Genomic DNA, 26871 nt, shown 5'->3' with positions numbered 1-26871 from the left:
CACACTGTTTACATTTATTCTGGTTACCATAGTCATTTTACTAAGGGGATAATTTTTAACCCAGTAAAAGGGCTTTTATTTTAAAATCTTTCTTTTGATCCATTACCGACCTTAAACCTCAAACTAACTGACGTACAGATGTCAACATTTATTTATTTATTTTTGTACCGAAACCATACATAAACAAGATTAACAGCTTGTAAATGATAACATCCCATCAAATGACGTTTAGACTGAACGTGATGAAAGACGCATCTGCCCACGGCAAGTAACATTATGTCTTTCTTTTGTATTCCTCATTGGTACTAATCTCCGTGTTTAGTCCACACCTATGCCAACCGTGTCAACTAACCTAACCAGACCCGTCAGTGGTACACGGGCCCGATAAACAAACCGCCATCCGTCGCTAACGTATATAAGCCGAGCATGTGTTCTGACACACCGTAAGCTAACTTGACGTGACATCGGCAGCAAACATGTGGGTTTTCGGCTACGGCTCTTTGATTTGGAAAGTTGACTTTCCGTACGAGGACAAACGAGTGGGCTTCGTCAAAGGCTTCAGTCGCCGGTTCTGGCAGGGAAGTACGGATCATCGAGGAGTTCCTGGAAAGGTAATTTCGACATTAAAGTCCTCCGGGTTGATCAACAGTCAGCAGGTGTTCAGTCATAGCGACCTTTCAGGGTGACAGAGCTCTTAACAGAGTCCGATTAACACTTTTATGTCTTATTGATTGTATTTCAGCCTGGCCGAGTGGTGACATTAATAGAGGATCCTGAGGTAATGACTGTCAACCTACTAAATACTGCTCGATTTATACGGCTAAAGCCAATACAACGGTGATATTTATGTATACTGTATAGCACGAACTCGTGGGATATTAAATAAGATGTAAACCAATATATTACGCTAAATTTACCTTTCATATACATCTATCATAAATTATATCATAAACTATATGATCATATATCATAAACAAAATTTACCTTTCATACAGTATGTATCATACACGAAATAATCATATATCATAAACTATATCATAAACTAATCTTACAGTTACATATACATATCATAATCTATATATATCATAAACTAATATCTTACACTAAATTTCATATACATATATATTCATATACATATCAAACTATATCATAAACAAAATTTACCTTTCATACAGTATGTATCTATCATACACGAAATAATCATATATCATAAACTATATCATAAACTAATCTTACAGTTACATATACATATCATAATCTATATATAATATATCATAAACTAATATCTTACACTAAATTTCATATACATATATATTCATATACATATCAAACTATATCATAAACAAAATTTACCTTTCATACAGTATGTATCTATCATACACGAAATAATCATATATCATAAACTATATCATAAACTAATCTTACACTGTTACATATACATATCATAATCTATATATAATATATCATAAACTAATATCTTACACTAAATTTACCGTTCATATACATATCAAACTATATCATAAACTAAATTTACCTTTTATATACATGTATCATAAACTATATATCATAAACTAATATCTTACGATTTATTTCATGTACATATCAAACTATATATCATAAATTAATCTTACACTAAATTTACCTTTCATTTACATCTGTCATAAACTATATGATCATATATCATAAACTATATATCATATATTATAAACTAAATTTACCTTTCATATACATATAACAAACTATATATCATATATCAAACTAATATCTTACATATAATATGTTATTTTTTTTCTTTATTTTTTTATTTCCCAAGGAAATTTTCACAGTATGTCTGATAATATTTTTTTCTTTTGGAGAGAGTCCTATTTGATTTATTTCGACCAGAATAAAAGCAGTTTTTAATTAAAAAAAAAAATTATTAGCCCCTTTAAGCTATATATATTTTTTGATAGTCTGCAGAACACACCACTGTTATACAATAACATGCCTAATTAACCTTACCTGCCTAGTTAACCAAATTAACCTAGTTAAGCCTTTAAATTTCACTTTAAGCTGTATAGAAGTGTCTTGAAAAATATCTAGTCAAATATTATTTACTGTCATCATGGCAAAGATAAAATAAATGAGTTATTAGAAATGAGTTATTAAAACTATTATGTTTAGAAATGTGTTGAAAAAATCTCTCCGCTAAACAGAAATTGTGGAATAAACAGGGAGGGCTAATAATTCTGACTTCAACTGTACATCTATCGAGCTATATATCATCAAATTTCATAAACAAATATATTACACTCAATTTACCTTTCATATAAATTCACACTTTTATAATTAACGTTATTTGCCTCTAAAGTTCATGATTCACTGTTATAAAGTTTAAAATAATAATGAGCAACACCGTTAACCTCACTTAAGGTTTAGTTAGTTGTAAATATTACACTTCTGTAGGCAATCCTAAAATTGCTTATAATAGTATGCGTAATATGCAATGCGTTAGTCAACTTTTTAGTCACTATTATAGTTTATGATAATTTAAATCACATTTGTGACCCAAACTGATGGTTTTAAACTAATTTAAATTTATGTTATATTAGATAGGTAATATTTACTGTAAAATTTATAATTTTTTTATAAGTGAACTAAAATTAGGCTAAGTAACCTTACATGAAATTAAGCCAGTTTTAAACAATATGATTTCATAATTACAATATTTTTATGGCTTTAGATTGTTTCTTAATACACACACGTTATGTTAAATCCATTTTCCCACCATTAATTTTAAATAAATCAAGCATAATTAACATGAAACATACACTAGCTTTTCTAAAATTTCACCAAAAAGGTTTATAAACATATTTTTACTTGTAAATTTAAACTTTTTAAGAATGCCATTTTTTCAAGTCTTATGTTTTTAATTGAATTTGATTTAAAAAAAAAAAAACATCATCTTGCAAAAAAAATTGTTTTGATAATCAACATCTGATGTTGAAACACTCATTCATCTAGAAACATATTTCATATCATTTGTCCCCCACTCATTAGACATGTCATACGACTAATTGTGATATCAATTAACAATATACAATCGATATTATTTCCATTAAGACCTCCCATCAGACATTTCTCCTACATACAAAATAGAACTACACAAGCAAAAGTGAATAAATCCTTTTCTTCTTCCTGTTGGTTCACTCTCTACTTACCTGTAGGGCTGTGTGTGGGGCGTTGCTTACAAGTTGCCATCAGGTCAAGAACAGGAAGTGAAAGAGTATCTAGACTACCGTGAAAAAGGAGGCTACGGCGTGATCACGGTTACATTCCATCCCAAAGATGAACAACAGCAGCCAATGCAAGACACATTGCTCTACATCGGCTCCTGCGACAACCCAAATTACCTTGGCCCTGCGCCACTGGAGAAAATTGCTCAGCAGATAGTCAAGTCTGTAGGCCCCAGTGGCAAGAATACAGATTACCTGTTTGAGCTGGCAGATGCCCTCCGACAACTAGTACCTGAAGATCTAGATGATCACCTGTTCTCTCTGGAGCGTCTGGTGAAGCAGCTGCAGGAGCAGGAGGACATGGACTGATCTACCAAGCGTCTTCTGAAGAGCTCAGGAATCTGTTTACTGAAAAAGATCAGCTGGAAAAGCATTGGATGAGCAGGAGATACGCTACAAAATAGTTGTTTAATATACAGTAGTCTCTTTACTGAGTATTTGGTCTCTCTTTATATTAAGTGGCCCTAGTTATTATGTAGTTACATTTGAATTAATAATTTGGTACAATGCACTTATTGTGTATTTGTATTTAAAAGAGGTAGCGGAGTGTAATAACATTAACAATTACACTGTTGACTTTAATCCTTTATCTATACCCTTAGACTTACCTATACTACAAAAAATCCTTTACCTTACTTATATAATCACCTCAAATTCATCATACATGTTTTGTACTATGTAGTTATGTCACTTTTAGGGACACTTGATATGAAATGGGACCAAACATTCTAATAAGCACTTGATTTGATGTTTTCAGTTTATTTGTCTTGTTAAATAATGAGACGCTAAAACAGATTTTAGTATATACCACATGAAAGTTGTGGGTACGTCCATGAAAATGTAAATAATAGAAATTTTAATATTCTGAGGTCGGTTTTATTTTGCTCCGGATACTTGAATATGCTACAAAGCCATTTTCAGTTTATTTATGAAGTTCCATACTTTAAAATAAGTCATGCGAGGTGAATCGCTGGAACATAAACATGGTTAGGTCACATTTTATCCACCAAAAACATATGCAATAAATAAATAATTAATTGAATAGACAAAATAAACAAAGAAATTATTATAATTTTTTATTATTGAGTACAAATTTAATATTTTCCCATCTAATCCATCTTTTTCCTCTTTTTTTGCAATTTTTTTTTTTTTTTTTTGCTATGCAAAAAAGCAAATATCAAAACCTCTCTCTCCGTCCATCTTTTCATCCATTTAACTACCTACATTTTCTGTAAATAAATAATAGTAGGCTTATTAATATTATCACAAGTTATCAGTAAAAAACAAATCAACATTTTGCTCCCCTTCAAAAAAAACAAACAAACATTTTAACAGCAAATCAAGAAAACTGATAATAACCCTGAAGTGGTCCCTTACTTTTTTCAGAGCTATATTTTTATAGTTAGTTAACTTTATTTGTCCCTGTAGGGAAATTTAATTTGCAGCATACACTCACATGCATTTATATAAATAAATCATTCATAAATATGGTACCCCTAACTCTAAATAAATATCCAGTCTACTGGCTCTCAACTACTACTGAGAGAGAAGGAATTTAAAAACTTAATTGGTTAAGGTATAAATAATAATTATGTCCTATTTCTAACACATTTGGGAACACAATATTGAAGACTTGATGGTAACAATTTGAAGGTGTATGATAAAGTATGTCATCATTCATCATGATAGCCTTTTTTAGTACTCATTCTTTGTATACTATCAATGCTCTTTAGTTTTATTTCCAATACTGACTGTTGTTACCACCTTTCCCAGTGACCTATTTTAGGCCTCAGAAGCAAGTCCATACAAACGGATCACACAGAATGTTGCAATACTTTCAATAAAAGCACTTTAAAACATGATCAACAATGTGTTGTCAACATAAAAAGACGATCGTTTCTTTAAGAAGTACATTCTATGGTGAAGCTTTTTCCTTTTACAGTCAGTTCACACATCCCACTTAAGTTTATTGTCCAACATCACCCAAATATTTATAATTTGCTATTAACTGAATTTGTGACCCCATTATTAATGTGAGGTGAGATATTTACATAAAGTTGAAGTCAAAATTACTAGCCCTCCTGAGGTTTTCCCCCCCTTTTTTAAATATTTCCCAAATGATGTTTAACAGAGCAAGACATTTTCACAGTATTTCCTCACTGTTAACGATTTTTTTTAAATTATACAGCATTTAACTGTAAAATGCACTATATTTTACTGCAGGACAGCTATGCAGGAGTGCGTTTGCCAAACAATGACATAACTCATGGCTGAACTATCATAGGACGATGCATTGTTTGGGAAATAAACGATGAAGTGACGAGTGTTTCCCCAAAACCGTAGTTTCTGTCGCAGATCCATCATTTGAACCACGTTAGTAATAACGTAAAAAGTCTATAATGATGCTCTGAGCAAGAATTTAATGATTTAATGAACATTTAATGAAAATGGACAACATTGTTTGAATACAATTATATTGTTTTACACACGCACTTAAAAAAAAAATCTATATTAGTTTTGGTAAAAACATGCATTCATTTTCTATATTAACTGTAATATAGGACTTTGTAAATGGCACATTTAGGGCCTATGTTTCCTTTACAAATATTATTGAAAATATTCCATATCGCTAAAACATAAAAACCACTTAGCTAACACGTATTCTAATCTCATATATAAATCATATACATTTTTATGATTGTAATTTACAGTAGGCTATTTATGAAGAAAAGTAATAATAATAATTATTATTTTATTACTATTAAGTAGGATATTGTTTTTTTTTTATAGTCTACTTTTACAACTTTGACATTCAAACCACTGCAGAAATGTTCTAACCAGCAGGTCCATGTCATATACAGTAGGCTACAGATACATTTCTTAATAAATAACCTACTATAAATAAAAAGCATTAACGTATGCTATATATGTTTTTGTTTTCACAAGCTTTGGAGATGTAAAGTAAATTCCGCTTTCAAATATTAGGTCACCTATAGCTTTCATGATGAGCAACGGCTGCGGTCAAAATAGCATAAATGTTTTCAAAGTGCACTGCGAAGGGAGCACAATTGTCAATATTAAGTTCGCTAAAACGAAACTGTAAAAAAATACTTTGAAGGCAAATGACACCTAAGAGAGATTAATGTGTTTATTTTCTAAAAGTTTAAATGATGGAACGCTTGAAAGGAATAGGGCATAGGGGGAATAACTGGGAATAGAACACAGCCAGGAACTCTTCTTCTAACTACAGCTCTAAAGGAAGTGTAGAAGTTTGTAATGCTGTTTGGGAATGTTTGTTGGAATGATGGATTTGGAAAACGCCAAATAAACACACTGTTTATAACGACAAAACTTGCGATCTTAGTTGGCTAATGACGGTTTTGGGAAACACACAACTTTATGGTACTGTATTTTAGAGTTGCATTGTGAAAATGACTATATTTTGTCAATATTTTATGTTTATGTAAATATATATACAGCAATAAAACGCGCTGTAAATGTAAATACAGTATTTTTCCTGTAATTGATTTATAGTAAGTAACTGGCAAACTTCTGCCAATAAGTTTACTGTAAATACCACAGGAAATTGTTAACAGTGCTGAAATATTTTTTTCTATTGGAGAAAAGTCTCATTTGTTTTATTTCAGCTAGAAAAAAAAAAAGGTTTATTTAATAATAAAAATAAAAAAAAACATTAAGGTCAATATTATTAGCCCTTTTAAGCAATTTGTGTTTTTGATAGTCTACAGAACAAACCACTGATATACAATGACTTGCCTAATTGTACAACTTGCCTAACCAACCTAATTACACATTTAAATGCCAATTTAAACTGAATACTGGTGTCTTGAAAAATATCTAGTGAAATATCACCTGCTGTCATCATGGCAGAGATAAAAGAAATCAGTTATTAGAAATTAGTTATTAAAACTATTGAGTTTAGAAATGTGTTGAAAAAAATCTTTCCGTTAAACATAAATTGAAAAAATATATAAAGGGGGGCTAATAGAGTAGGGCTATTCTGACTTCAACTGTACATGCACACGTTTTTAGATCTTTTTTCCTAAAAGATAAAAGTCTTCCTTTTATTGTTAATTAAAAATAATAATAACTGGCGCGCGCGCGAGCGCGCACACACACACGCACACACACACACACACACACGCACACACACGCGCACGCACGCACACACACAGGCACACACAACAAAATGGGATTTGTGAGATTTACCCAAGCAAAGGTTTGACTTTGTATTCATTTATTATGGATTCTTTGTCAGAACTATTACAACTCCACTCATCTGTTGTTGTGTCCATTATGTGAACTCGATGTTTGTTGAATTCACAACCATACTGTATGCATTCATAAAACTATACTTTCCAGATAAACAGCAAGATTGTAGAGAGAAAAAAACGAGTCCTTGCATTTTTAATTTGTTAAAAACAATACATTTATTGGCCTTGAGAGTAAAACAAAGCAAACATCTAAAAAAATAGAGAGAAATCACTGCAGTTTTGGCACTAAGCTAATGTTCCTATTATGTACACTCCCGAATGTAAAACAGAACTAACCATGGTAATAATAACGACCCGAAGCCCTGCCCTGGCGCTGTGTGCGATTCAATCTAAAGGGATTTAGAGGATGGAATAGGGAAAGACAAACCTGGATTCTGTCACATGCCAATAAGAAACGGCTTAAAATAGGATCCAAACTACAAACATGCACAATCACGCCATCACGCACACGAATCCACCGCCATCCACAAACTCGCTTTACGTTCTAATTCTCTTCAAGCAGTTCTCAAGAGAAGACATGTCAGTCGCTTATGCATAGATAAATGCATATGTACAGTACATAAATGCATACATACACATATAAATACACAGAGGACACAAAGAAAACCCTGTCATGATGGCATGTGAGCGGAGCTACAAGACAACGTCACAGCTATTTTCACACACACACATACCACAATAACGTCACAGTACTCAGACTTGCGTCCTCATGTGATGATTAATAATGAGAACTCGGCCCAAATTTATTGTTCGTCAAGTTATCGATGCGATGAATAAACATTTTGATCTATCCAAAAATGCTTGTATGGCAAAAAAAAAAAAAAAAACTTGATTGAGAATCGCATGCTGCTAGATGTAAAATGTTAAGCTACACGCTGAAAATATTCCAGTTAAACGCAACAAAGTCTAAATTTAATGGATTCAGTCGTTGAGCGATCGTCGAGTGCTCAGAACATTAAAAACTCACATCAGAGAGCATGATGGGGGCTTTGAGTTGGATTTATGTGGCGATCCTTAGGCAATCTGTCCTTCATCACACAATTCAACACCCCAGTTTTGAGAGGACCCCCTCCCCCCAAAAACCAAAAAAAAAACTATCTGTACAATAATATTACAGACTGCAGGCCGTACATCCCTGCACTGGTAAACCTTAAATATTAAGTATAGTTTCAAAAATGCAAAAATATGGGCTAGATATATACATACAAACAGTACGTACAGAGTGTATTTCTAGGTGGTTAAATTGCTCGCCTCAGGTCTTGTGTTCTCGACTTCTTCATGCCTATCTCTGTTGCCTCCTGCCCTCTTCTCATCATGCGCTCGTGGGTTCGACATCATGAGCGTCTGTGTCCTTCCATCATGTCCTCGTGAATGCATAAGATTTGAATATAAAATAAAAAAAGGAAACTAAAACCTGCAGAAACGCTGTCAAAACCTGAAATGAAAAAATATATATATTCTCAGGTCATGATCATGCAATTAAGCAGCTTTCTCTTTCTTTAATGAGTTACTATGGCAACAGAACAGAATATAAGATTAGAACGGTCAAAATCGTGAAACCTAGAGAGCTGCTAAATAAAATAGCATTTATTAGGCATCACAGGATTCATTTGCCACGAAACTATACCTAAATTTACTGGAAGGGGTCATGACCAGGGCCAGACAGAATCTGCAGACATTTTTTTTGCTATTTCTGTGGAGAATTTTGGAAAAAAATCTGTGGATTTGTGCAGAATGATTTTGGAAGTATGATAACTAAAAACCTGATAATTAATAAAAATACAATTTTAACTTTTCTTTAATGCAAATCCATCTAGATCCACTTATTTGAAAACAGAATTTTATTTACTGAAAACAGAAAATATTACTGTACAAACTGTATTTTGAATAAATCAAATAAACACTTTCATATTAGTCAATTATGTTACTGAAATCAATTTAAAAACTGAATAAATATAAATTTACACACATTTACACAAGTAAATAAATTGTCTGACTGATGGGCTAAAGATCTGGGGCCTCATGTATCAACGCTGCGTACGCACAAAAACTTTGCGTACGCCAAGTTTCACGCTCAGAATCGCTCACGTTTGGATTTACTAACAATGAACTGAACGTGGGAATGTGCGCAGGTTCAAGGCAGCTTTCTGGCAGGCGTACGCACATTTTTTGTGCGTGTCTGTTTTATTTCCATTGGCGACTCCTAGAGGCAGTTGTGTTAAATTCTTCTCTACAAAGTGTCTGAGCCTTGCAATGGCAGCTGTATGAGACGGGTTCATATAGTAGGTATGTAAGATTTCCATACCATACAGTTGACCAGCTAAACATTAAAGCACAATTTGCAGCGGTCGCCTGTTTTCCCAATGTAATCTGAGCAATCTACCGCACACACATTGCTATAAAGACACTATCTGAAGATGAATTTGCATGCGTGAATCAGAAACATTTCCATTCAATAAATGTGCAAATAAAATATGATGCACAAACTTATTGATGATTCCTACTTGTCTTTCTCGTGATAAATAGTTGGCAAAATCTGATATGTAGCGGGGAAAAAAAGAAGAAAGAATTCATCAGACGCTGAATTCGAGCCGAGTTTATGCTCGAACGTGTCAGTACATGATCACATGCTTCTTATGAGGTGCGCCACTGAGACTGTTAAGGGTCCTGCAACATTTTACAGCTATAAACCACACTATTTCTTTTTTAAATGCACTCAGTGCGATGTTCAGACCCAACTGTGTTAACCGTATCAGCTAAACTCTCCCACTCTATTTTTTTCTTTTGTTGTTAATTCCGGAGAACAAACTTGCAAATAACATCGCTTTTCTCCGGTCTACCTCCGAAAGCAGCACCTCCAATTCACATTCTCTTCAAAGTTTCTCTTTTTGCTTGATTTTGCCGTTGCTTTTTCGTTGGGTTTCCCATTAGCATAGTCATTAGCATATTCATACGGGGGAGGAGGCAGGGAGGGGTTTTGTGCTCGTGCATGTTGCGCTCAGTTTCACGTTCATTCAGATGTACAAAAGAATATGCGTGAGATTCGGCGTACGCAGTGTTTCATACATCTGAATTTTTTTCTGCGTACGCACATTTAGAGCTTTGTGCGTACGCAATGTTTTAGTAAGATTTCCACACAAGTCTTCGTACATGAGGCCCCTGCAGATTTCAAGTGGGCCTACTCATGACTTCAAATAGGCTTTGATCAAGGAGCATTTTTCCACAACTTAAAATTAAGGCTGGGAATCACCAGACTCTTCATGTTAAAATATTATTGAAAATATTGATTTTTAAACATACTGCAATTGATTACCCTTTCCTTTAAACTAAACAGAAACATTTTTCAGTTTTACACTTTTAATTTATTAGTGCAGTGAAAAAATGGCATAGTCGAGCACACACTGACAAACACTTTACTGAAAACCAGTTCCCACTTAGATATGCATTGTATTTATAGCAGGTTTGGCATGCTGTCCCGGGAGAGAACCCTGAGCTCGGAGATATTTAAGCCCAGGGCTCCCGCCTGGTCTAGAAGCATATCAGGGGATCCAAGATCAGGTAGGTCTCGATCGCTCCCCCTTTAGAAGGGGAGAAAAAGGAGGCGATTGGGTGGAAGGGGGGATTCTTCCAAAAAGAAGACAGAGCAATACGGAGAAAGTGATCCATTTATATTAAGCTAGGATTATTCTGATTGGATTATTACTGATTACTGATGAGTGGCAAGCAGTGCCATCATATCACGTGCTCCTCTCGAAATTAGTTTGTGGAACTTCACTTAAATGTTGTATGCACCTTTCGGTAATAAAATCATATTTATTTTCCTAACTTACTGCATGCTAAAGGTGACTCATCCCCCACAAAATTACAGTTAGTGAACTGAAAATTTTTGAAGTTTTAATTGAATTTAAAAGTTTTATTATGCAACCAAACAGTATTTTTAAATATTGGTGATACAGTGGTTCTTGCTATAACACAGTTCACTTTTCATGGCCTCTCAGTTTCGCAGATTTTTTGTGCAATTTTTTAAAAGTGCATTGTGTTCTGCATGCTGACTGCCTGTAGACCATTGCCAATTGATCTCCTTCGTGCCATGTGCTCTGTATAGTACAGAATGCGTTCAGCTTGCCAAATTTACATAAATCTTCTAACGCTATTAGTGTGACTCTGAAGTGCTGTACTGTATGTTGGCAAGTTCTCCCCACAATGTCGACGAAATGTTCTGCACAGTCAAAGGCACCTGTAGTAGCACCCAAAAGACAGGAAGATGCTAACCATCGCACAAAAAGTTGAACTTCTGGGCATGGTAAAGGAAGGTTGAAGTTACGTGGCTGTAGGGCGCCACTATGTAATAAATAAATGAAGATCAAATGTTTTTTGTAGGGTTTGACAGCCTTAAAACATCTATAATAATTGTAAAAAATAATTTTGTCTATTGTGGTTTATTTTTAGGATGTAAATCCTGTGAATAATGAGGGACCACTGTATATCAATATGAGTGACCGTATCAATATAACATTGTTGTGAAGAATATCACGATACTATCCTGAATAGATATTTTCCTACATAAAACTGCCTCTTGAGCTACTGCTGACAACAGAGAAATTTTACTCTTCCATTAGGTTCACATGGAGGTTTTATTTAAACTTCTCAAAAGTAATCATGTGTTATCCTGGAGCCAAAATTGTTCAGAAGAATGTATGTCCAACATGCATACAAATCCATTCTGATAAATGACTGATAAAAAGCAAAATTGTGGCGGTTAAATCACCAATAGTATAAAAAAAAAATGCTTGGTTTGTAAATACAAATTTTAATTGAAAATGACCATATTTTTAAAGACAAGGCATGGAAAAGTGTTTCTTAATGAATTTGTTGCAGTGCTTTTTGTCCAACTTAAAAATTAGGTGAAGTAAAGAACATTAATTTAAAAAACAAAACAGCCCCTAAATGTAGCAGGTTTATAATGGCGTAACAGTTCACCGGAAACGCATGTGCTGGTTTATTCAAAATTAAAAGTCCCCGGGAATACAATAGACTTGATAATGATAAATGTTTTATTTACCAGTTGAACATGATCTATTTAGATCCATGACAGAGTTCAAACATATCTCACTAATAATTAATCAGCCTTCAGAATTATGAAAAAACGTTTTCTGAGGTCACAAATAGGCATGGAACGGTAACCGATTTACATCAGTTTAGAAAAGTCAAGGTTTTAAAACTGCTAGAATTTTCTGTTATATGTGGTTCCTATGGTATATGCACAGTTTTTTTTACTTTTTTTGTGACTGTTTTATTTAGTTTTTAGAGCAACAGTATCTCCAGCAAAAAGGACCCTCCACAACAAAAGCTTCTGTTTCAAAATATTTTAAATGTTTCTTAAATTAAAATATTTTGTGTGCAATGTAGGAAAATTTTTTTTTTACCCAGACATTTAAAAAGGACACATTTTTAGAGTAATTACATGATACCATGATATTTTTGTCCATGGTTATCATACAGTCACAATCTCATACCAGCCCATGCCTACTTTTCACAGTCCTGTCCAGTGAGGACCAATGGGGTACACAGACTTTGCACACAGACTTTTAAATTTCAGTCAGCCAGCCCAAGCACTTCCGGTGAACTGTCTTGTCTTTACAAAATCAGCATGTTTAAGATCTTTTTTCTTTAAAGATCAGTGATCTTCACTCCCTAAAAGATATACAGTGGGTATCCGACTGGACAAGAAGCACTGCATTCAATTTTCCCAACCATGTCTTTAAAATATGAACATTTATTTTACCCCAGTATTTTTAATGGAGTTTTTGGGCAAGCTTGCAGCAACTGATAGTGCAAGCGTTTACATGGTCTTTTATCTTGTTTTACCCTTGAACAACTAAATGAAAGCTTAAGTTAATTTAACTGATTGTATGTTAATAACATTATCACAATAATGCAGTAAAAGGACCCTTATGAAATTGAGAATGTCACATTAACCTTTAACCGGATGTTTATTGTGTGCATATAGCCCATATAAAGTCTATTCAAGTCCACTACCCAAAGTCCAAACGAAGTATAGCATTTCAACCAAGGTTAGGCCTGCATTTTTGTTGTTGTATTTTTTTTTTATTTAAGCTATTGAATGCTTTGTGGTTCCCACCTCATTCTTTTCTGAATGAGTGAGAGTTACAGTAGTTTAGATCGATGCACAGGCAAAGTAATGCTGAAAAATCTTTTGAATATGTTTTTGAGTGTGTATAAGGATCATTAAACAATCCATGTCATGACACATTCAAAAAAAAGTGTCTTTGTAACGTACCTGTCTATGCATAGTAGCAGGGAGACACCAGAAGGTCTGTGAGCACCACGAGCTGGTCGTCCGTGAACTGCTGTTTGTGCTCCAGCCAGTTGTCGTGATGAGTGCGGCGGAAATTAGACAGAGTCTTTTTCACGGTCATCTAAATCAGACGGAGAGAGGCTTGTATTGATTTTTGTTAGATTTAATGGGCCCTGTGAGCATAGAGCACAAGGAGGAGACAGAAAGCAATTGTGTTTGCTGTGACGAGCCGTGTACCTCAATGGGCTGCGTGTCATTGAGGTGTGCGCTGAGGTCCATGAGGAGCTGAGGCATCCAGGTCGGGACATCGTACGGACTGGATAAGATGCACGCGCTGAGACCCAGCACTCCTGCGTGACGCCGTACTAGATCTGAAGACAGAGAAGCATGTTTTTTTTATTGTTATTATTATTATTTTTTCAATATATCTATCTCAACATCCCTATAGATCTCTGGTGTCCAACAGAGTTTAGCTAACCCAATTACCCAGAGTTCAGTTAAACCCAATTAGACATACCTGAACCACCTATTCAAGCTCTTAGGGCGTACTCTCACTAGGCACGTTTGCTTTGAACCGTACCGAAGTGCGACTGTCCCCCCTCCCCTCTTCCCTGACGGCCTGCACTCACACTGCATCTTTACCTTCTGAACCTAAGCAGGAAGAGAAGCACTCTCACTCAGCACAGTGCAGATTGCTTTAGTTATATCGTTTTAGTCATTTGGGATGTAGTAACACATAGTCAAATATTTTGCCGAACGGATCCACAACTTTTGATGCTCATAAATGATCATAAAGTCATTGTGCCGTAGGTATTAGGAGGTTTGCTAAAGGTGCAGCTGACGTGCAGTGAGGGGTTTGCATCTTTAATAAACTATGACAGTGCGTTTATTGAAAAGTAAGAATGATTAATAAATCCATATGAAACAGTCCCTTAAAAGTGACATTGCGTCTTCAGTTTCAGGTTCAGGCACGCTTTGCACTCACACTACAAGCGTACCGCACCAAAGCCCAATCAAACTGGGCTCTGGCACACCTCTTCCAACCAGGCCATGGTCGGCCAACTAAACCTCGCTCAACCCCAATTCGGAGCACTCTCAATTGTCAAACAAACCAGGAAACGCGCCTGGGCACGGTTCGGATTGCATAGTGTGAGTTCACCCTTATTTGTAAACTAGGAATTTACCGGAAAGTGTTGAAGCAAGTTGGAGCTAAAATCTGCAAGGCATTGGAATATTTTAATAGGATTTATGTTATTTTTGTGGGCTTATTTTCATCTTGTAAATATCATTTAATAATTATTAAAGCTTTTAAGTCCTTAAAATAACATACACCTGATAAAATTTTAAAATACCCAGGAATTTTTTTTTTTTGATTTGCTAATGTTTTTTTTTTCTTTTTAAAGTATCCAAATGTCCCTGTAAATAAATAAATAAATAAATAAATAATTTGATTAAATTATTTAATTTAATGTTGTTTTTTTAATGTCCAGTACAAATATCAAAATCATTTAATGGGCTATATGCACACAGCTAGTGTTTTTCAGCCAATGACAAACTTTCGGTGAAAGATTTATGTGACTATTTTCAATTTCATAAGGGTCCTTTTACAGTATCGATGTTGTAATTTAATTACAATACATTCAGTTAAATAAACTAAAGCATTCAATCAGTTGTTTAAGCGTAAAACAAGATTAAAGGCCGTGTAACCGCTAGCACTGTCAGCATCAGCAGGAGAGCGCAGAAACTCCATTGAAAATACTAAAGTAAAATAAACTGGCATATTTTAAAGACATGGCAGGGATGGAATTTAATGCAGTGCTTCTTTTCCGGTCTGAGGCCCACTTTATATTTTACATCTATCAGGCAGTAAAGAACACAGATTTTTAAAAAGAAATCAGACTTTAAACACTGCGATTTTAAAAAGGAAAGTCAGTTCACTGGAAGGGCTGAGGATGGCTGGCTGAAATTAAAAGTCAGTGTGCGTACAGCCCATTGCTTTAAAACTTTGTGAATGTATCTTGTTATACTGACATTGAATATTTTTATTTATTAACCACAAAATATGCACATACAAACATCCTTAAAAATATGAACCTCTTTTTGACCTTTTTATGACAGGATAATTTAAAAGAGCTGGTATTAAACTTGAACTTAAATGACATTTGCTGTTGAATTTTTGGAATGTTTCCACTGCCCTACTTCTCTGGTCCACACAGCACAGCACTGCGTTTGATTAAAGTGTGATCATACCAACAGAAGGAATGGTGTCCATCACAGAACCCACATCTCTTTTCCTCTTTTTGGGCAATCTGGTTTTGCATAGAGCCTCAAAGTGGGTCTGCATGGAGGAATCCATTGCCAAAAAATTGCACTGCAGGAAGCCGCTAAGTGTGGTGGCAGCCATTTCTCTCACCTACAGCAGAGACACGCACAGAGATGAAGCTTTAATGAAAAGGGTGCATGAAAGCGAATAAATAAATGATTGTGGCCCAGATGTACCTCCAGCTGCTCGTCCTCCAGGAGCCTGATGACCAGAGCTCTGACGCCCTGAACACACTGCTCGCTGCTCAGGATGGTGAACAGATTATAAAACACCATCGTCTGGAGATACGTTAACACTGAGTATCTGGCATGCCAAGAGCTGCTACCGGCAATCTGTAAATGTAGAAAAAAAGCTTATGGTTTCACAACTGTAGAAATAAGGACAAGGTGATACGTGTTGGTTGGTAATAAATAAGACAATTAATTATTTTGGACAATTAATAATTATTTTCTACAATTTAAATTATTATCTGCATACAAGACGAGTATTACAGAAACAATAATGGTAGTAATAACTTATTATTTTAGTTAATATAATAATACTGATATCGCAAAATGTATTTTTTACATTCATATTATTCTTACTATAATATTAGTTTAAATTACTTAAATTACTGTCAACAATTTTTTAATATTAATATTTATATTTCCAGTTTACAATGTAGGTTCATGTTCTGCTTTTTGTCAATTTTTCTCTTAATAGATGAAAAAATAGGAGAATTATTTCTCTTATTTTATTACCTTATTAGAAACTGTTTTGGTTTGTTGATAAGGCAATTTTAGCTTTATTTCAATTACTATTTTAATAGCAATATATGTTTGTAATATTAATAGTTTTAGAGCAAATTTAATTTATTCATTCATTAATTAATTTTCCTTCAGCTTAGTCCCTTTATTCATCAGGGGTAACCACAGTGGAATGAACTGACAACTTATCCAGCATTATGTTTTACAAAGCGGATGCCCTACCAGCTTCAACCCAGTACTGGGAAAGAGGAAATTTAATATATTTGCAGTTTTCATTTAATTCAGTAAATTGTTAATTATGAACTTCAAGTGTAATTATGTTATATGCTTCTGCTATGTTGCCATTTTTATTCATATTTTAATAAATAGCTTAATCTTGTCGTCAATCCCAGTTGTAAGAGCAGCAAATAATAACTCGACTTCTAGTTGATCAATTAAAAAAGTGGCAGAAGGTAGATTTTTCAAATGAATAATCTGTTGGACTGCATCCCTATCATCACAAACACTGCAGAAGATCTATTTGAACCGGCATGGACCCAAGATTCTCACTGAAATCAGTAAATTTGGTGAAGACAAAATCATGGTTTGGGGTTACATTCAGTATGAGGGCATGCGAGAGATCTGTAGAGTGGATGGCAACATTAACAGCCTGAAGTATCAAGACATTTGTGCTGCATGTTACATTACAAACCAAAGGAGAGGGCAAGTTCTTCAGCAGGATAGCGCTCCTCATACTTCAGCCTCCACATCAAGGTTCCTAAAAGCAAAGAAGGTCAAGGTGCTCCAGGGATTGGCCAGCCCAGTCACCAGACATAAACATTATTGAGCATGTCTGAGGTATGATGGAGGAGGAAGCATTATAGATGAATCCAAAGACTCTTGATGAACTCTGGAAGTCCTGCAAGAATGCTTTCTTTGCCATTCCAGATGACTTTATTAATAAGCTATTTGGGTCATTGCAGAGATGCATGGATGCAGTCCTCCAAGCTCATGGGATTCAAACACAATATTAGTTCTTTTTCCACTGCACAATGACCTTATATTCTAACTGGACAAACTTTTGTTAAGTGACAAGACTTTTGTCTAAGCAAACCTTACTGTTCTAATTAAATCATTAAGAATCAATGCATAATCGTATTTTATTTTGGTCAAATGAGCGTAATTTAGAGGCCTTTGCCTTTCATATAAGCCACTTCTGATACCAAATGATTGACTAGAAGTTAAGTTATTGTTTGTTGTTCCTAAATCTTGAATAGGCAACAAGACTTTTGTCAGGTGGTGTACATTTAGTTACACCAAAAATATCTTAGCACAGATTTTATTCAGTATTTATCATTTCTGTTTGATATTTTATTTATTATAATATATATATTTTTAACAGATTTTACTTTATTTCAAAAACTATTTTTGTTTACCTTTCTCTCCCACCGATAGCATCTTACAAAAGCAATAAGATTGATTAAATAATAAATGAACCAAGGTCAAATTTAGCCTTCAGAGGTTAAGTCCGGCGTGGCTGAATCCTCACCTCATGTAGCACAGCGAGTACCATCGGGATCTGCTCAGGATACAGAAGCCCCTGAGACATAAGAGATAGACATGTCTTGGCGTCTCTCTTCAGCTCATCATAGCTGTCATCGTTTTCAACAGGCGCGATCTGCAGACAGAGAGAAAAACAAGTCAGCAATCCACTTAAGAGCACTCCGCACAAATGGATAAAAGATGAGACACAGAAGCACACGAGACCTTAAAGAGCAGCGGCAGCAGCTGGAGTTGCTGAGGGACTGGAGTGGAGAACGAGCGTCCCGCACTGGCCATCAGCCACTTCAACACTGTTTTCAGCAGTTTGATGGCCTGGGTCCTTTCGTCCTGCTCACCTACTCCATTCTCCTCCACCACGTGGTTTTGGATCTCCTCGTCACCTTCGATCAGGGGTTTCAGCTGAGTAAGGATCCGCTCGGTGAACTCGGCGATGTGTGGGGATTTAGTGGGCAGAGTGTAGGGCAGAGCCACATCAATCATGAAGATGTACGTCAATACGCTGAAAGGAATTAATCACGACAAGAGGATGAAAGCGAGTGCTGGTGTATTTTTGGATTATAGTAGCCACGTTTAAACTGTTTGTCCCATCCAATGTTTCCTATGCCCCCATGATGCTTTGCGTGAACTATTAGAGTAACAATGTGTTAAACAATTAGTACAGCTTTTTTATTTTACTTTATTCTGGGTACAATGAAGTGGCTTTATTTTCATAACAGTCCATCCACTGAATATTTAAAGACAACTTATTAGAATTAACTAACTCAATTACTTTCAGCAGACCGTGAATAACCCAAAATATAATTCAAAACAAGTCTCTATGGGGTAAAATTAGTGAAGTGTTGAATATTACTGTAATGTAGGCCAGGGGCTTTTCAGCCTGTGACCCCCAAATTACCAATGCCAGTGACTCGCGACCTCAAATATTCTCTGAAGTGGTTATAAATATTTATACAACAGTTCTGTCTGGTTCTCGAATTTGATTGGCTGATAGCCGCACGATATTCTACAATATCAGAACTCGTACAGCCTCCTCACCCTTGTGTATTACTACACCCACATAGAGTGACAGCGAATCAATAAACTCATGACAGTTTGACAAATATTGCAGCTGTTGGACAGCATAATGTGCTTTTGATGCTTTTTTAGTCGAGAATGTAGTTGTTTTGATTGCAACTGTGCAGTTTATTTATAAGGATAGTGCCTATTTTAAATATTTATAATTTAAAAGCTGAGCAGAGCAAAGACGGTTGACGTTGTCAATCTACAAGATGGCGACAGAGATTGCATAATATGCCCCTAGAAGAAAAAAACTGTGTAATTTCTAACTACAGCTGATCAAAACATTAATAAACTGGTAAGTGACATTCTAAGTCGATCTCTCTCTTTGTTTCTAATGAGTCTTCTGTTTTCGTAACTGCAGACTAGTTCAGTGAACAGAAAGAAAGAAGAAATGCCCGCATGTGTTTGGAGTTTTTCCTTATCGCAAACACATTGCGTTGCTTTGGCTTTTTTTGGGGTTAAAATTGTGATCTCACAATTGCATCAGGGAAATACTGGGAAATCTCTGTAGAGAGATGGCATTTCATGCCCTTCAGCTTTATAATCTTAAAATTTCACCTGTTTTGTCATCACTTTAGACATTACGCTAGAGAATCATTCAAACACTAGCTCTAAAGGGGCATTGGTGAGGTAGCAATGGTTTTTGCTGTTCTGACATCAGCTGCAGATGTGAATTAAAAGGAAGAAAGTAGTTCCTCATACAAAAGTATTTTTAGACTCTTAATATTTGACTTTCTTTTTTATATACACGATTATGGCATCAAACTGTTGTATAAATGCAATATCACACTCAAAGCAGTATGATATGGCTGTATATCGGCACTGGTGGGACACTGAAGCAATGCACCAGTGCTGATATACAGCCATATCACACTGCGACTAGTGTAATATTGCTTATATAAACTATGCACACAACAGCGTACACATACCAATACGCCCAACTGTATTCATCAGTAAATTTTGGAGAATGCCACTCAGAGGCCCTCCTCCATGTTTAGTTGTAGCCTGTATTTATTTTTTTATGTACATAAGTGCCATAACTTGGCTGCAACCTGGTGCTATAAAATGAATGGGCTGCATCTGATGCTATTGCTGTGTCTTTAAAGTAATTTAATCACCCCAGGGGTCAAATAATAAATTAATTAATAAAATATAAAAAAAATAAATAAAAAGGCTGATGGCTTTTTTTGCATGTTGTTTTTTAATGTAACTATTATCTACTATTTTAGATAAAATATGGCCTCCTAATAATTTAAATAATTGGGATTTTTGAAAATTACCCCCCTCTTATTGTCCTACAACCCACACTTTGGCAACCACTGATGTAGGAAATACAAAGAGGAAATAATCCAAACATTGAACTCAAGAGCTTTGCTCACATTTATGTTTGTGATACTAATGTTACATTAAACTAGTTTAACATTATTAAATGTTATTTTTATTTATGATAAAAGTTAAGCACAAAATCAAATGTACCTCACTAAATTTGCATTATATATGTAGATCTGTAGCATGATAAAAAAAATTCTTTCAAACAGTTTCCACAAACCAGAAGAAAAAACCATAATTAGAAAAGCAGTAGTCACATGAAAAAAAAAAAAAAAAAAAATTGGATAGCGGGCATTCTGGGACATGATCGGGGCTCATTGGAACTTCCCCTGAGTCAGCATCCAGTTCCACATTTGTTTTGATTAAATTTAACGTTTCATTAAATAAATTATGTTAGTGCCCTCTACTGCTTTGACTGAAGGAATAACAGCAGTAAAACTTTAAAAATCTCATTAGTAAACTATGCACAGAATCAGCTCAAGTGAGAATAACGAAGCATTTAGAAAATTTCAGAATCCATTTCTTAAACAAATAACAAGTGTGAGTGCATCATGATTTTGGCCTCATGGCTTGAGCTCCCAGGCTATTGACCGGGCCTGTTGTAACCCCTGGTCTAACAGTGTAAAAGTGTCTAGTGAGTGCCCTGACCACAAATGCAGACCCACCTGCCGATACGCTCTCTCACATTCTTATAAACCTGAGTGAGCTTGGGCTCCAGGTAGCTCAGCAATCTGTGCAGCAGCTCTGGGACCCTCCACTCCTGCTGTGCCAAACCACCCTGAAGTACATACAGGTGACTACAGAGAAAGATAGAGACTATCAGTGTATGCATCGAAAGTAGGGTGTCAGAATCTGTCCATAAAACAAAACCTAATATACACTTACCAGGCATCTACAAATGATCCTCCTTCCCCGCTGAGAGGACACTCCATCAGCATTTCGAGAAGCCAGTGGAGCTTTCGTGGATCTCGGCTCTCCTGAAAATACAAATATCAACAGCTTTTAAACAGGGGCATGCAATATTGACACAATTATATGTCAATATTTTTGGGGAAATTGTTTATTTAAAAAAAAAGTAGGGATGCACAGATGTATCAGTCATGGATATCTATCAGCCAATATTGGATTAAATGAAAGATATTGGCTCATCAGTAATGATGTGGTCAAAAAGCCTTAATGGCTTAAAAGGATGACACTGATGCTTATTAATTATATAGAGACAATAAGTTGCACGTCTTTTGAATAATTCAACATATTTCTCAGATGTGGTTCATTCTGCTGAGGCGACCCTGAAATAGAAACTAAGCTTAAGGAAAATGAATGAATATTTCTCAGAACGAAATCATTAAATACTTGCAAAAAGCAAAATATAATCTCTACAAAATATCAGACCTTAGTCTAATGTGTACAAAATGTCAAATGTGCATGGGGAGAGCAGCTGGTGTGCACCCTGCTCAAACGCCATCACAAAACCATTTGTTAGTTTGAGCTAAAACCTCTTGAACAATAAAGGAAACTGACTGCAAATCAATATTCAAATACATACTGCAACATTACAAATTGTGAAGTTGAATGACTACATTACCCCTATGCAAAAACATCTTTCAGATGGGGAGCTAGTGGCTGGGATGCACAAGAAAAGAAACCAAAAAGCCACTCTGGCGACATCCTTACATCCCTTTTTATTTACAATCTCCTCACTGCGGCTATCATTTTCACATGTGTTATTATTCTGACCTGAAGTGACAAGCGTGAGCGCATTGTCTATGTCGTCTCTCATACCTAGACGACCATCAACAGGTTTTTTAGAGGATGACAAATAAACAAACATTGCTGCAGTGTTTTGATGCGCTGTGTTTGTCTGAGGTAATTAGCCTGCCGTTATTACTGAAATGTGTATATTCCATACAAAGTGGAAAGCATATTGGTTAGTTCTACTTACAGAAATTGTTCCTGGAAAATGCGCATTTTGAAATGGCCATTTATGGTTGGTTTCAAATAACCATTAAGGTAGTGAAATTCATGAGTTCACACTCACAGATATTGACTGAATAAAACATGCATATTTGGCGTGCTGTCAAAGAGAGGGCTCTGAGCTCGGAAAAACACCCTAACTTGTGTTATCCCCCCTTTAGGAAAGAAAGCCCAGTGTCTAGTCCGGCTCCAGAATGCACCCCTCCAAAAGTGTGGAGTTGGGGTGGTGGAGGGAAGTCAAGAGAAAACATAGAACGTGCTTGACTATTTATAGGGGTTTTGTTTAAGCTGATTGGATAATAGAATGATTGTCAATACTTAATTAGAAGTTTGTTTATGAAACATTACTATGTGACATGAGTTTTAACAAATTGACGTACACAAGCAGTTGCCACGCAGGTACCCCAGTCGGCGTAGGTCTCCACAGTAATATTAGACAGCGCTGTTCGCATCAGAGGAATGAGGAATGCCCATAACGCTTCCACCTATGTGTGAGAAAGACATGAATGACAATAAACATTTCAGTGGCTCCCATCCCTCACACAGGCACCAGCACTCACCTTTCCAAAGCTCCAGTGTTTGCTGCCTCTAATCAGGCCTGCGATGATCTCAGCCACACAGCGCTGGGTGCTCTCATGAGAGTCGTTTGCCAGCCGCTCCATATGAGGCTTTAAAACTGGCAGGAAGGCATCACTGTAGTTCCGGAAAAGTCCCTGTGGGCGATGAACGAGAAAAGCAAGCCATCTGTATTTTGTAATATATTTGTACAGCAGGTGAGCGAGGCAGCTTTATGAGCTGGTTAAAATGCAGAGGTAGATGTGGCTGGGAGCACAATCGTATTTACTGCTCTGCACAAATCATTTATTGAATGCATTCTCCTATTCTGTGCCATGTGTCGTTTGGGAATTACAGCAGGGGAAACGGCAACAAAAATGCTGAAATCAGTGAACGTAAACAGGATGATAATGATTCAGTAAATGCTAAATTGTGAACACGTTCCGTCTCCCGAGAAGCCAAAAATAGAAGGCAGGGGAATGTCTTATGCGCTCTGTGTGCTTCTGAATTATGAATTTACCCTGCTGCACAGGACACTGTAAGCAAACGTTGATGACAAACACTGGCTAATATGCATCGCAATTCATTAATCACAATTCCACAATAATTAGATCACAAACAAAACTGTACCAAAGCACATTGGAGAGTGAATAAACAATCTCTATTGTGCCTTTTGGTTTACACTTGACTAAATACTGTGGACTACATGTGCCATTATAGCAACAAAGTTTTTGGTAACACTTTAGATCAAAAATCTTGGTGTTATTTTGGAGTCAGATCTGAGTTTCAGTAGTCATGTCAAATCAATAAGTAAACTAGCATACTATCATCTCAAAACATTGCAAGAATTAGATGCTTTGTCTCCAGTGAAGACTTAAAAAACTTGTTCATGCTTTTACCAGCAGCAGAGTGGATTACTATAATGGACTCCTCACTGACCTTTCCAAAAAGACAATTGCAGCACATCCAGAAGGCTGCTGCCAGGATTCTGACCAGAACCAGAAAATCAGAGCACATCACACCTGTCCTCAGGTCTTTACATTGGCTCCCAGTTACATTCAGAATAGATTTTAAAGTATTACTACTTGTCTATAAATCACTAAATGGCCTCAATACATTACAGATATGCTCACTAAATACAAACCTAACAGATCACTCAGATCTTTAGAATCAAATAAATAAGAAATGCCAAGGATTCAGTCAAAGTAGGGTGAATCTGCCTTTAGTTGCTAGTTAGCAAACAAAGCCCAAAGTGATAAGAGCACCATTTAAATCAGTATGTAAATGTGCACTTTGCATTTTCCTTTGAACATCTAAACTGACAGTTAACTGACAACTGTAACAACAGCCATGAGAACACAGCAGTTTAAGAGTAAAAAATGCTGGATTCCACATTATTCCTGTCCCAGCACAAATCGATTAAGTTAACTTAATTGCTATTGTGAATTTAAGCGGCTTAAACATAAAACAATTAAGTTACCTCTCATTTATCTATTCTTCATTCAATCTAAATTGATCTTCTAACACTAACAATCTCTTTTCTATTTACTATGCCATTTAAAATCTAACATCATCACTTGATTCATTATTCTATCTACTTTGTATATTAGGCTTTCTGGAAATGGTCATATTTATATATAGTTTATGTATTACTTATACAATCTATTTTGGCTAATTCTGCTGTGCTCATTTGAAATTCTATTTAAAGTGTCTGCCAAATGATTAAATGTAAATAGCTATTCAACTTGACAAGATTGTCTCAGTTTCAGCACAGTTTAATCTCTGTTTTGCTTATTTCATTCCGAACCTACTCACAAACAGCACATTAAAATCCGACAATGAGTAACGTCTCATGCTGTTTGTACCTTAAAGAGACAAAAGCGACGAGGATTGAACTTGTCTTTGCCCTTTCGGTCCTCAAGGGACAGGAACTTGATGAGCTGGTTGATGAACATGGGGTCTGTGAAATGGTCATTGATGATAGCTTCCCTCTGAAACAAATAAATAAATACTAAATTAGTTCATTAAAAACATGTTTGTCTGACGTCACTTTTCACAGTTTCTTTGTTCAAAACACTATCAGATGCCAAATGCAAACAACAAATGGTACTAAAATATGCTCAATGTGCCATAATACTATTGAAGACTGTAAATCATCCTTGAACCACGTCCAGACTCAAAGCTACACCATATTTTTTTATAAAATATTGGCTTTGTGTAATGATATGACAAAAAAGGCCACAAAATTGTTTAAATTCAAATGAGTAAAGGATTGGACCCGGAAACACTATTACATCACAACTTAAAAATTCTGGCATCAGTATTTGTATTTATACTATCGATGTCAATGGTTACTGATTTTCAACATTCTTCAAAATATCTTCTTTCGAGTTCAACAGCACGTAAAACTTAAACTGGTTTGGAACAAGTCAAGGATTCATTTCATCCCTTTGAGCAAGAACAGTTAAGATCTGTTGAAGTATACCTCACTCATGGTGTCAGGAGCGAGATCTTTGGGCTGCTCTGCTGCTGGAGCATACACCATCAACTTCCTGTAAGCAGAGAAACAAAAGAGTGTGTTCTAAAATCTGCTGGCACAGAGTTAAATTGAATAGTACAGTGATCAAAGGCGTAGAGTGTTTACTTTGGCCAAGAGTAGTAGCCCCAGTGGGTTTTTTCTACAAAGCAGAAAGCATCCCAGTCCTGCTGGGAGTTCGGCAGGCTTTCACTGTGGTACTGCAGCCAGTCGTTCCCTGGCCGGTCTCCTGCCTCCAGCTCCTCCGGCTCAGTTACCCCACCTGCACCGCATCACAAGTGTAATTAGCTTCTGAAACTTTACAGATGGACCAACAGATGGATGTGAGGAGTAATTGAATGGTCTCCACATTTAATAGTATTTATTTGAATGCAAAGTAATGTTTACTCACTTATATCACAGGGATTAACTGGTATTTTCTTGCGTGGTCTCTTCAGCTGTTTCAGTATGCCTGCAACTGCAGCTATCGCCATCTATATATTCGTGAGCATTGGGAAAAAAAGCATTAACACATACAGAGTTTTTAAATATACTTTTAAACACGATTTGTGTGCACATATTACCATTCAAAGGCTTTAAGTCAGTAAATTATTTTTGTTTTTGAAAATTAAGTAATTTATATTCAGGAAAGATGCTTTAAATTGACCAAAAGTGACCATAAAGGCATGTAAAAGGCATGTATTTATATACTGTGCTTTATTAATAATAAACATTACTTCTGTAGCACCTTTAAAAGTAGCACACATTGAAGCGCTTTACATACATATGAAAATTAAAAGTTAAAAGATGCACACAAATGATGCAGACATCAAAACTAGTTAACAATACAAAAGCCAGAATTTTATTTTATATATATATATATATATATATATATATATATATATATATATATATATATATATATATATATATATAAAC

General features: G+C 35.5%; 2 protein-coding genes across 3 annotated transcripts in view; one reads left to right on the top strand and one right to left on the bottom strand.

Annotated features, from left to right (window-relative positions):
* The first annotated feature begins 92 nt into the window (after window positions 1-92).
* Window positions 93-4581, top strand: chac2 (ChaC, cation transport regulator homolog 2 (E. coli)). Its single transcript, NM_001029957.1, is given in 3 exon segments — window positions 93-611; window positions 743-778; window positions 3207-4581. Coding segments are annotated over 3 exon segments (549 nt in total). The 5' UTR covers window positions 93-476; the 3' UTR covers window positions 3585-4581.
* A 2935-nt stretch (window positions 4582-7516) lies between these two features.
* psme4b (proteasome activator subunit 4b) overlaps window positions 7517-26871 on the bottom strand; it is a 63300-nt gene continuing 43945 nt past the window's right edge. Inside the window, 15 exon segments of one of the 2 annotated variants that reach the window (NM_001191020.1) lie at window positions 7517-9005; window positions 13872-14010; window positions 14127-14260; window positions 16140-16302; window positions 16389-16544; window positions 18487-18615; window positions 18705-18999; window positions 21554-21685; window positions 21774-21865; window positions 23243-23347; window positions 23423-23575; window positions 25283-25408; window positions 25903-25969; window positions 26062-26215; window positions 26345-26426. In NM_001191020.1, coding sequence (NP_001177949.1) covers window positions 13876-14010; window positions 14127-14260; window positions 16140-16302; window positions 16389-16544; window positions 18487-18615; window positions 18705-18999; window positions 21554-21685; window positions 21774-21865; window positions 23243-23347; window positions 23423-23575; window positions 25283-25408; window positions 25903-25969; window positions 26062-26215; window positions 26345-26426 — 1923 coding nt within the window. In that variant the 3' untranslated portion in view covers window positions 7517-9005; window positions 13872-13875. 2 annotated transcript variants of the gene reach the window in all.

The sequence above is a fragment of the Danio rerio genome, chromosome 12 (genome assembly GCF_049306965.1).
Source record: "Danio rerio strain Tuebingen ecotype United States chromosome 12, GRCz12tu, whole genome shotgun sequence".
NCBI classification, from domain to species: Eukaryota; Metazoa; Chordata; class Actinopteri; order Cypriniformes; family Danionidae; genus Danio; species Danio rerio.
This window is presented reverse-complemented; position numbering and strand designations above follow the sequence as displayed.